The sequence below is a fragment of the Eubalaena glacialis genome, chromosome 19, assembly GCF_028564815.1.
Source record: "Eubalaena glacialis isolate mEubGla1 chromosome 19, mEubGla1.1.hap2.+ XY, whole genome shotgun sequence".
NCBI lineage: Eukaryota > Metazoa > Chordata > Mammalia > Artiodactyla > Balaenidae > Eubalaena > Eubalaena glacialis.
This window is the reverse complement of record NC_083734.1, coordinates 24928473-24941180: the sequence shown is the minus strand read 5'-3', so window position 1 is coordinate 24941180 and position 12708 is coordinate 24928473. Positions and strand designations below refer to the sequence as shown.

The following is a 12708-nucleotide window of genomic DNA, read 5'->3' as shown; positions in this document are numbered from 1 at the left end:
TTGTAAAATGTATTTGAAAAGTAATATTAACTGGTTTAAAAGATCATCTTTCCAAACCACACTTGAGCTTACTTTATGGTGTTTACTTTCTGTCAAAACTTAGAAAAAACATTCACAGTTAACTTCCATAACATAAAATGTCTGTCTCATTAGGCATTAAAGAAGCATTGGTCAACAGGTATAATGCTATTAGACTATATAGCTAATGTGAATGTGGACATGACCTCCCAAATAGATCAAAGACTAATCTCTTTGACAGTTACAAGATGGCAGAGCTTGCCATGGGCCTTTTGCTGCTGCACATTGAAACTATTTGTTTGGAAAGCATGCCTGAGGGATGAGAGTCTGTTTATAAGGATGAGCAGGTAAAAGTAAAATGTTGTCTTTTGACATTTCAACTAATCCCTTCTAGCCTTTGGTTTACTTAACATTTAGGCTATTTGCTGGCAGGAGAAACTGGCTTTTTCACATATGCTTTATGTCATTTTAAATTGGGCATTGATTTTCGTACCTGATAATTCCTAAGTGTACAATGAAATAGCTTCTGATGTCATTAAAAAGAGGTGTACTGTCTTTCTACCTTTTCCAAACCCTTAGTTTTGCTTTCCCTAATTAAATGTGTTCACCCAAAGACAATTTTTAAATTTATTTTTAAAAATCTGCTTCTTTATGTAATAAAAAATATTTCAAAGTTAGCCTTTATATATAATTACTTTCAAAGGTTTTTTTTTTCTTTACTTTTTACCTCAAATAATTTCCCTAGGTAAAATACTGGCAGTATTTTAAAGGCCATTTGGATTGTAAAAATTATTTGAAAATTTGCAAGAAGTTGAAATAATGTAGTCATACATAAAAGTTAATTCATTTTAATGAAAAATAAAAGACCAAGGAGAGAGAATTTTGTTTATTTAATCTAATATTTGCTATATTACCTCCAAATATTTCATTTATAACTAATATTTCCTAAAACAACTGTTGTCATAGGCAGAGTGATCATTATAAAGTATTTGTTTCAACATGGTATAGTAAATTTTGAAAATCCTTAAGCTATTATGTCTGACAAAGGATAAATGCAAATTTGCGGGAGGGGAAATAATGTTAATATAGAGAAATGCTTAGTTACATTTTGAGAGATAGGTAGGAAATGTATAGTTGGATAGAATTTTTAAGTATTCTTCTAATCTCTAAATATTTTAATATACTTTATTGCTGAATTGTCAGAAATTATCTTTTTAATATTACCTAATATTTCCTATGGTGCCATATTATTCACTATACTACTTTAAAAAGCATATTCTATGATGCTTAAAGGAAAGTTTACTTTATATTCAAGTTATAAAGTTTTAATTTAGAAATTTTACAGGTTCTTTTGAGGGGATATAAAATAAAATGTCTTATATACCAATTTGAAAGCTACTTGTCAGAAGTGTACTCTTATATATATATGTCAGAAGGTTAATAGTATTATAGAGTGTTTTGAAGAGATTTTGTTTTCTCTTAAGTAGTTTTACAACTTCTTAAAACTGTAAATTGTTAATTTATCTTGAAAGTCTGAAATTTTTTCAAGAAAATAACTTTATACCTTTGATTAGGCTTATACTACAGAAATATACTATTTGATAAATACTTGCCCAGGAATACCACATAGGGGATCTTTAAAAGCTGACTGACTGAAAAGAACAATTCCTGCTGTTTCACATTGTATTAACTATTTGCTAGGAATTTTAGTCAATTTGTGAGCTTACAATGCTAGCAGTTTGTTATGTGAATAAATTGTTGTCATTAAATTTGAGAACCATTTTTTATTTTGATTAGATTTTAATACTCATTCCATTTTTAAATAGGAGAAAGCCACAATAGAATTGACTTACCTAAGATCTCACTCAGAGAAGCTGTAGGGTGTCCTGACTCTGGGGTTTTTACTCTTAAGAGAGCAAGCTCTGGAGACAGACTAGATTCAAATCCCAGCTTTACTACTTACATACTGGGTCACCTTCCACATGTTACTTAATTTTTTAAGACTTATTTTTCTAATCTGTAAAATGAGGTAACAGTACCTACTTTTTAAGATTGTTATGAGGATTAAATGAGATAATAATACCTATTAAGCACTGCACTGTGCATGGAATGTTATAGCAGCCTGACAGATATTGTTATCATTTATTATTAAGATCTTTGGTTCCCCACTTTTCCAATTTTGACTTTCTGATTAGCTAACTCATTATCAATTTCTATTCTTGGTTTAGAAATTATTTCTTTAACATGGCTTGAGCCAAGTTTATCTTCTTCCTTAAACATACTTTTCTTTTTGTCTTCTCTTGGTGGGTTACTGGATTCCTTCTCTCAGTGCCTGGAAACTTTGGAGTCATTTTTGACTTTTCCCCCTTTAATAAACCCACATCTACTTTGTCACTTAAGTTCTGTAACTCCACAATGTGTTATGAACTGGGTCTCTTTTCCATTCCCTTTGGCTTTCCAGGTAAGGCCCTCATTACTCTTGTATCAAATTCATAGCATGTCTTCATTTCTCAACTCCTCTTACTTTTATACACTGTAATCAAAGTTAATATTTTAGCACTTATATTTACTTGATGGCCATTTGTACTCATTCGTTTCTGTTCTTGTAATCTCTTGCTGGGCAGAAAATATTTTTAACTTGTCTTTGTATTCCCAGTGCGTATCACAGATACCTTACACACAGCCAAAACTAAATATTGAATGGAATTAGTATTTTTTTTAAGTTACCAAAAATTTCTTCTTTTCATTATATCAATTTTTATACTTTAAATGCATATTTTTAATGTTTCTACAGCATTCTTTTTTTAAGCTTTATTGAGGCATAATTGACTCTATAGCATTCTTGAGAGCAGCTTAAAACATAACTCCCTTTTTTCATTCAGTTAGTGTATGAAAAATGTGAAATCATAATACATAATTTTCTTTCACTCAAAACTTGCATTTTCTAACACAACATTGTAAATTAACTATACTTCAGTAAAAAAAAAAAAACTCATTTTTTACAGGAGAGCTTTTTACAGGAAAAAGCTCATTAACTTATATATTTGAATAGGTCAATCTGATTTGTGTATACCATACCTTGTGACCTTGTATAAAAATAGTTCACTTTTGAGATGATGTAATTTTAAAGATTTTTATGAAGACCAGATGAAGGCTGGGTATGTGGTACCCTTTGGTGTGACATTTCTTTTAATAGGAATGTAGTTTTATGCCCTGTAATTAATTATGAGTCTTTTTGAAAGGGATATGATTATAATATCAAATTCAAGGACTAGATAGCAGAATTTATTATGATTTCTGTTCCAGAAAAGAAGCAGAAATTTAATTTAACACAGTCTCTGTGTGTTATTACCTAGATAGAAAATGAATGTAGATTCGGTCACTCGGAAAAGTGAGAAATTCTTGATGTCCTTTAACAGTGGAGCATTTGAGTCAATAAATATTGTATCAAATGCATTAGCACTGTTTCAACTCTGATTTTTAAATTTGTCTAGATCATCACTGACTGCTATTTGTTTATTTACTTATTTATTTATTTAAGTTTTGGCTGTGTTGGGTCTTCATTGCTGTGCATGGGCTTTCTCTAGTTGCGGCGAGCGGGGGCTACTCTTTGTTGCGGTGCGTGGGCTTCTCATTGCAGTGGCTTCTCTTGTTGCAGAGCACGGGCTCTAGGCACGCGGGCTTCAGTAGTTGTGGCTCATGGGCTCTAGGGCGCAGGCTCAGTAGTTGTGGCGCATGGGCTTAGTTGCTCTGAGGCATGTGGGATCTTCCCGGACCGGGGCTTGAACATGTGTCGCCTGCATTGGCAGGCAGATTCTTAACCACTGTGCCACCAGGGAAGTCCCTCTGACTGCTTTTTTATGCTTTGATTCTTTTACACCAACCAGTGTCTTTGGTGTGTATGAAGTTATTTTGCTCCAGTTGATGTGTTTCATTATTTCTATTGATCTGTCTTAAGATTTACTGACTAATTCTTCTGCTTTCTCCAATATGCTGTTAAACCCATCCAATGAATTTTTTTTAAGTTATTGTATTTTTCAGTTGTAGAATTTCTATTTGGGTCCTTTTTGTATTTCCATTTTTCTGCTGAGATTCTGCAAAGTTCAGTCGTTAAACCATATGTTTTTAAGTTATTTAAATATATTTATAACAGCTACTTTGAAGTCTTTGCTAATTCCAATAGCTGAGCCCTTTCTAGATTGGTTTCTATTGACTGCCTGTTTTTCCTTGATTATGGATCATCTTTCTAGTAATTTCTATTGTATAGAAATTATACAATACAATTTCTATTGTATAGAAACAAAAATATATTTTTGTTTTTGTAGGCAGTTCAGTTAGTAGGTAATCATCTTGAACTTATATGGACACGATTTGACAATATATTAGGGGAGATCTGGGAAAAGCTCAAAGTACAGTCTTTAAATTCTGTTTCCCCTGTGGTTCTTGTTAGAGTTTGGTTTAAGTCTTTCGGGGGGCTAGTTTAAAATTGGTATTGCTCTATATTGTGGTCCTTATTCCTAACATGACACCTGGCCATTTGTATTGTGTGTTTGTGTTTTACTTGATTTTTTATTTAAAATATATATCTTGGCTAAATTTCTATGTCAAAACATATAGATCTATTTCTTTCTATATAATAGCCCAATATTTATCTCAGAATAATTGTAGTATATTTCATTGATCCACTTGATGTACAGTTAGGTTGTTTCTTAATTTTCTTCAATACAAAGATGCAATGAATATTCTCGTACATATTATCTGTCTATACTTATTGGAAAATATAAATACATTTGGTAAATATTTGTCAGTATTCTACAGACAAAAACAATGGAAATGTTAAATTTGCATTTCTTGGTTTACTAGTAAAGTTGAACATCTTTTCATGTGGGTTACCAGCCATTTATCATTCATCTTTGATGACTTGCTTTCTCACAGATTATTTACTTTTAGTAGTTAGATTTTGTCATTGATTGTGTATGAGTTCATTGTATATTAGTTAACAGAACTTTTTCTCCAGGTTTTCATTTGGCTTTCAATGTTATTTATGGTATTTTGAGGCCATGAAAGGTTTTTACTGGGGAAATAAGAGGTCCATCTTTCCAAAACCAGGATCAAGGCCAGCAGAAAGTTTGCCACAACACTGTATGGACCTCTTTTTTTTTTTCCCCCCAATTTCTTTGAGATATAATTGACATAAAAATTCCATATATTTAAGGTGTAAAATATGGTGACTTAATATATATTGTAAAATTACTGTAATCAGGTTAATTAACACAACCATCACCTCACATAGTTACCATTTTTTCAGCGTATGATGAGAACACTTAAGGTCTTAGCATATTTCAAGTATACAATACATTACTATTGAGTATAGTCACCATGCTATACATTCAGATCCCAGAACTTACTCATCTTATAACCAAAAGTCACTGATAATTTATACTCTTTAACCAGTATCTCCCCTTTTCCTCCACCCCTCACCTACTGCCAACCACCATTGTACTCTTGGGTTCAATGTGTTTAACAGTTTTAGATGCCACATATAAGTGAGGTCATGGCTGTGTTTCTCTGTCTGACTTATTTCACTTAGTATAATATACTCTAGGTTCATCCATGTGGTTGCAAATGGCAGGATTTCCTTTTTATGCCTGAATAATATTCCATTATATATACGCATGCGTGTGTGTGTGTATGTGTATATATATTTTACATTTTCTTTACCCATACATTCATTCATTAATAACACAGGTGGTTTTCATATCTTGCCAATGTGAAGAATGTTGCAATGAACATGAGACTACACACGTCTCTTCAAGACAGTGATTTTATTTGTTTTAGATATATACCAGCAGTGGAATTGCTGGATTACATGGTAGTTCTATTTTTAACTCTTTGGGGAACGTCCATACCATTTTCCATAATGGCTATACCAAATTACATTCCCAGCAACAGTGTATAAGTGTTCCTTTTACTCCATACCCTTGCCGACACTTGTCATCTTTTGTCTTTTTGATAATAGCCATCCTAACAAGTATTAGGTGATATCTCATTGTTGTTTTAATTTGCATTTCCCTGATGATTAGTGATGTTAAACACCTTTTCATATACCCATTGGCAATTTGTATGTCTTCTTTGAAAAAATGTCTATTCAGGACTTCTGCTCATTTTTTAATCAGGTTTTCTTTTGTTTTTTCCTTTTTTTTTTTTTTTTGTGGGGCGGGGTGTTGGTTTTGCATGAGTTGCTTATATATTTTGGATATAAACCTCTTATCAGATTATGGTTCTCCTGTTCCATACGTTGTCTTTTCATTTTGTTGACTGTTTCTTTTTCTGTGCAGAAGTGTTTTAGTTTAATGTAGTCCCACTTGTTTATTTTTGCTTTTGTTGCCTGTGCTTTTGGTGTCATATCCAAAAAATCATTGCTGAGACCAAGGAACTTTTTCCTGTTTTCTTCTAGGAGTGTTATGGTCTCAGAGCATACATTTAAATCTTTAATTCATTTAGAGTTGATTTTTATATATGGTATAAGATAAGGATCTAGTTTCATTCTTTGGCATGCAGATATCCAGTTTTCCCACCACCATTCCTAAAGACACTGTCTTTCCCCATTGTCTATTCTTGGTGCCCTTGTCGAAGATTAGTTAACCATATATGCATGGGTTTATTTCTGAATTCTCTCTTCTGTTCCATTGGCCTGAGTGTCTGATTTTATGCCAGTACCGTACTGTTTTGATTACTAAAGTTTTATATTATAGTTTGAAATCAGGAAATGTGTTGCCTCCAGCTTTGTTCTTCCTTCTTAACATTGCTCTGGCTATTCGGGATCTTTTGTGGTTCCATACAAATTTTAGAATTCTTTTTTCTATTTCTGTAAAAAATGTCACTTGGATTTTGATAGAGGTTTTACTGGATCTGTAGATCACTTTGGGTAATAAGGACGTTTTAACAATACTAATTATTCCAATCCATAAATCCAATTATTCCAATCCAATTCTTGTTTTATTTGTGTTTCTTCAATTTCTTTCATCAGTGTTTTATAGTTTTTAGTGTAAAGATTTTTCACCTCCTTAGTTAAATTTATTCTAAAGTATTTTATTCTTTTTGATGCTATCGTAAATGGGCTTGTTTTCCTAATTTCTTGGATAGTTTGTTGTTAGTGTGTAGGAACACAACTGATTTTTGTATCCTGCAACCTTACTGAATTCATTTATTAGTTCTAAGAGTTTTTTGGTGGCTCTTTAGGCTTTTCTACATATAAGATCATGTATCTGCAAACAAACAATTGTAGTTCTTCTCCTCTGTTTTGGATGCCTTTTATTACTTTTTCTTGCCTAATTGCTCTGGCTAAGACTTTTAATACTTTGTTGAATAGAAGTGGTAAGAATGGGCGTCTCTGTCTCATTCCTGACCTTAGAGGAAAAGCTTTTAGCTCTTCACTATTAAGTGTGATGTTTCTGTGGGCTTGTCTGTATGGCCTTTAGTATATGGAGGTATGTTTCCTCTATGCCTAATTTTTGAGAATTTTTATCACGAAAGGATGTTGAATTTTGTCAAGTGCTTTTTCTGCATCTATTGAGATAATATGATTTTTATCCTTCATTTTGTTAAAGTGGTGTATCACATTTATTGATTTATGTATGTTGAACCAATGTGTATTTCAGGGATAAATCCCACTTGATCGTGGTGTATGATCCTTTTACCGTGCTGTTGAATTCAGTTTTGTTGTTGTTGTTGTTACTGAGGATTTTTGCCACTATGTTTATCAGGATATTGGCCTGTAATTTTCTCTTTTTAAAGTCCCTACATGGCTTTGTTATGAGAATAATGCTGACCTCTTAAAACGAGTTTGGAAGTGTTCCCTCCTCTTCAGTATTTCAGAAGCATTTGAGAAGAACTGGTGTTAATTCTTCCTTAAATGCTTAGTAGAATTTCAGTCTCACCAATGAAGTTATCTGGTCCTGAGCTTTTCTTTGTTTGGGAGGTTTTTGATTACTGCTTTAATGTCCTTACTTGTTATAGGTCTGTTCAGATTTTTTGTATCTTTATGATTATTCTTGGTAGGTTGATTGTTTCTAGGAATTTATCCATTTCTTCTAAGTTATCCATTTTTTTCACATATAATTGTTCATAGTAGTCTCTTAGGATTCATTGTATTTCTGTAGTATCAGCTGTAATCTATGCTTTCATTTGTAATTTTATTTGAGTCCTTTTTTTTGCTTAATTAGGAAAAGTTTATCAGTTTTATTTATCTTTAAAAAAACAACTCTTATTTTCATTGTTTTTTTTTTTGTCGTTTTTTTCTGGTCTGTTTCATATATTTTTGCTCTCATCTTAGTAGTTTCCTTCCTTCTGCTGCTGGTTCTTTTTTCTAGTTTCTTAAGATGTAAAGTTATGTTGTTTATCTGAAATCTTTGTTTTTTCTTAATGTAGGCATTTTTTGCTATAAACTTCTCTCTTAGAACTGCTTTTGTTACATCCCATAGTTTTGGTTTGTTGTGTTTCCATTTTCATTTGTATTGAGATACTTTTAAAAAAATATTTATTTATTTTATTTTTGGCTGCGTCGGGTCTTAGTTGTGGCACATGGGATCTTCCTTGCGGCATGTGGGATCTTTCATTGCAGCATGCGGTCTCTTCATTGCGGCACTCGCGCTTCTCTCTCTAGTTGCAGTGCGTGGGTTCCAGAGCACATGGGCTCTGTAGTTGCAGCATGGGCTCTCTAGTTGTGGCGCGCATACTCAGTAGTTGCGGCACGCGGGCTTAGTTGCCCTGTGGCATGTGGGATCTTAGTTCCCCAACCAGGGATCGAACCCGTATCACCTGCATTGGAAGGCGAATTCTCAACCACTGGACCACCAGGGATGTCCCTCAAGATACTATTTGATTTCTCTCTTGATTTCTTCTTTGACCCATTGGTTGTTTGGGTGCATGTTTTTTAATTTCCACGTATTTGTGAATATTTCAATTTTCCTCATGTTATTAATTTCTAATTTCTTATCATTGTGGTTGGAAAAGATACTTAATGTAATTTCAGTCTTAAATTTCTTAAGACTTATTTTGTGGCCCAACATATAATCTATCTTGGAGAATGTTCCATGTGCACTTGAGAAGAGAAGAATGTGTATTCTATGCTGTAGATTTAAACCGAATCATAACAATAATTAACATTAAATCTAAATGGTCTAAACATCCCAATTAAAAAGCAGAGATTATCAGGCTGGATAAACATAAACTAATGAACTATTGATGTATGTTTCAACATGAATGAATTCCAAAATCATTATGCTAAATGACAAAAGACAGACACAAATGATTACATACTGTATAATAACATTTACATAGAATTCTAAAAAAGGCAAAACAGAAAGTAGACCATTGGTTGACAGGGTCAGCAATAAAGGAAATTGCCTGAAGAGGGATAGGAAGGAGTTTTTAGGTAGTGAAAATATTCTAAATTATGATTGTGGTGGTGGTTACATGACTATACATTTATTAAAATTTATCTACATGTACATTGAAAGTTTGTGACTTTTGTCATATATAAATTATTTCTCAATAAAACTGATTGACATCACACAGCTAATTAATTAAGTTCATGTAGGCATTTAGGAAATGTAAAGATGAATAGAAATGTTTTAAATGAAATGAAAAAAGTTTAGTACTGAAAAACAAATCTTTCTACCCTAATTAAATGATATTCAAAATGTTAGAAGTTGATGAGTTTTTAAATGAGCTTTAATTACCTATTATATTTTTTTTATATTTTTTTAAATTATTAGGTTGAACTAAAGCGACAATATAATGACCAGCATTCAAAATTAAGAGGTCTTTTACCAGGTCGTCAATGGTACGAAATTCAAGCATACAGGGCCTTAAACCAGGCCCTAGGTAGGTAAGTGGAGTGAAATTTAATGTAATATTACTGTAATATTATCTCTGACCAGGACTATATGTAGAGCTAGTCTTGCTACTTTATTCCTTATAATAAATGTGATGGAATTTTATTTCACTAGAACCCTGGGAACTGGTATATTTTCAGTGATAGATGTCAGAAGTGAAAGCTGAAAGAGTCAATGGAATAAATGAAACCCAAAATAAAACTCAGTATTTGCTAAAGTTTAAAGATTTATGATTGGTCAGTGAGTGTACAACAGAGTGCTCAGTAAATGTTTATAGAAGCTCACCACCAAACAATAAAATTTTATCTTATGAACATCAGAACCTAAATGATGATTTTATGGGTAAAAAGCAAACCATTTAAGAAGAGTTAAAACAAACTGTGTTCATGGTACTAAAGAATTCACACCAACTAACAGTAATATTTAATTATAATACTCTTTTTTCTAAAGATTCTGGTCCATTAAGATTTGTGCTTTGTGGAACTAGTTTTTAAATCACCATTTTATACCATAATTTCACAGGACATCAACACTTTAAATTTATAAACACTATAATTATTAGATTATTTATAATCTAATTTAACATTTTATGTTCTCTATTTATGAAATTATAATTAGTTTAACTGTATAATAGTTTTTTCCTGTGAAGCTGTACAAATAAAATTCAGATAATTCAAATAGAAGAACACAGGTTAAGAGTAAAATCATGAAAATATGGCCATTTGACATGTTTTCGTTCAGCCAGAAGACCCACAGCTAACCATTATCTGCCCTAACCAATCTAGAAGTTGGACTTTCTCAAGTGTCTTGTTTACTCACATTAGCTCATTTAAACATAAGCAGACCAGCTTGCATTTGAGTTCAGATTTACATATGCTGATGACATGACTGCAACAGCTGGATTTAAGTCCTAGAACACATCACCCACTCCCCTCCCCATCATTTCAGAATGATATTCTGCAGTTGTTTCTCTTCAAACTGAATGATTCAGTTCTATGCTTAACCTACTGCCCTTCTCTGCTTAGAAATCCCACTGGTACTTGGCATCAGGTTTCACTGGAAATTGTTCTTGAAGCATTTCATCTACTTACTTTGTCTCTCCCTGTTGATTGACCTGTTTGTTTTATTTTAATATTCAGCAAATAGTTTCTAGGGGAGCCTGAATATTTGTTTTAAAATTCTTGCCTTTTAGTCATTAGGCTTAATTTCAGGAAAATAAATATTTTTACCTCAGTTGATTATTTTTTCTCTTAATATAAGCAATGCCTTGAATTTTAAGAAACCATTTGAAGCAAAAGTACATTTGTATCCTATTTTGTCATTTATAAACCTTTTCTACATATATTAAACAGGTTGTGAAAGATGAAATTACTTGTCTAATGTCACATAGCTACTAAATGCACCTTCATGTCTTGACACCACCTACATTTAAAACCTTAAGACTTGCTTTTTCATCCTTATGCCTACCTGTATCCACTAAAATTCTCACTATTAAATATAAACATCTCACTATTAAACTGTTAAATGTACCATATCCTTTCATTATTCTTTGCCTTGGCATACAAGTTACCATACAATTCATTTGGCAAGTTTACCAATCAAAACCTAGTTGAAAAGGTCATGTCCTTTATGAAGACTTTTTTTATTTCTCCAGCTAGAGTTATTTACTCCGTAGGAAACCCATAGCACTTTATACTTATCTCTATTATAGCATATATCTCATTGTATTGGAGTAGCCTGTTTATCTATCTGTCTCCTTCCCTAAACATGTATTAGACATTTTTACATTCTCAGCAACCAACTGTGCCTCATCTTGGGACATAGATGCATAATAAGTACTTGTTGAATTAGTGAAAAATGCCAGGTTCAGTGCTTTTCCAGCTATACCATATTGGCCAGAGAGCTTCTAGAGCTTCAAAACATACTTTTCAAGAATTTCAGAAAAAGCATGTGTTTATAATATTGATGTAGAATACTATAGTTTCAGTATTTTATTAATTAAAAAGTGGATAGCCCAACTGTCATTGTACTGATTTTCAGGGAAACAGTATCAACAAGTAGCAACTTATTCCAAAGAAACATCCACTAAAAAAAATCAAGTGAATGTTTTACATCATTTGATAAAACTCATAATGTGTATTGATTGACATAAAAGGTGCTTATACTAATGCACTGTTCTTATAAGGGATATGTCTAGAAGGACTAAAGTAAGCAGAAACAAATTGAGTTTAAAAAAATGTTATTTTTTTTTAAGCCCACATGGGACTGTTAGAGTATTTGAAGTAATGTAAGTCCATAAAATGTAATAACAGCTTTCAGGAATGTACCAGGTGGTTTTGTGACCAGGTTACAACTGCACTATAAGTTTCCTAAAGGGTCTGCTTTACTAAAGTATAATCTTTGTCTCAAGTGGGCATAATTCATTTGAGCAAGGCAGTATGAAAACAATGGAAAAAAGAGAAGGTGAAACCTTTTTCTCTGAACTGTTTTGTTAACTTAAATGCCTTTCTGCCATAGGACACTTTAAACATAAACCAAAATAGAATAGCACCCTGACTTTGCATTGATTTTCAACACTGTTATATAATATTGGCAATATACATCTTCCTATCCTGCCCAATTTTATGGTTGGTCTGATGCCTCGGAACCTATGGATTACTTTAAAATATCACACAAGAACGTCATATAAAATTTAGATTTTTAATGTCCCTATGGAATAATCAAACCTTTATGTTAATTTTCACCCCCTCTCAAAATCCCATGTAGTTAAGGAATAAAAATGTCAAACCTA

The 12708-nt window shown here is 32.4% G+C and overlaps 1 protein-coding gene across 1 annotated transcript in view; it reads left to right on the top strand.

Moving 5' to 3' along the window:
* BRIP1 (BRCA1 interacting helicase 1) overlaps nucleotides 1-12708 on the top strand; it is a 194712-nt gene that overhangs the window by 160372 nt on the left and 21632 nt on the right. The window contains 1 exon segment of the mRNA XM_061175926.1: nucleotides 9798-9910. Coding sequence (XP_061031909.1) covers nucleotides 9798-9910 — 113 coding nt within the window.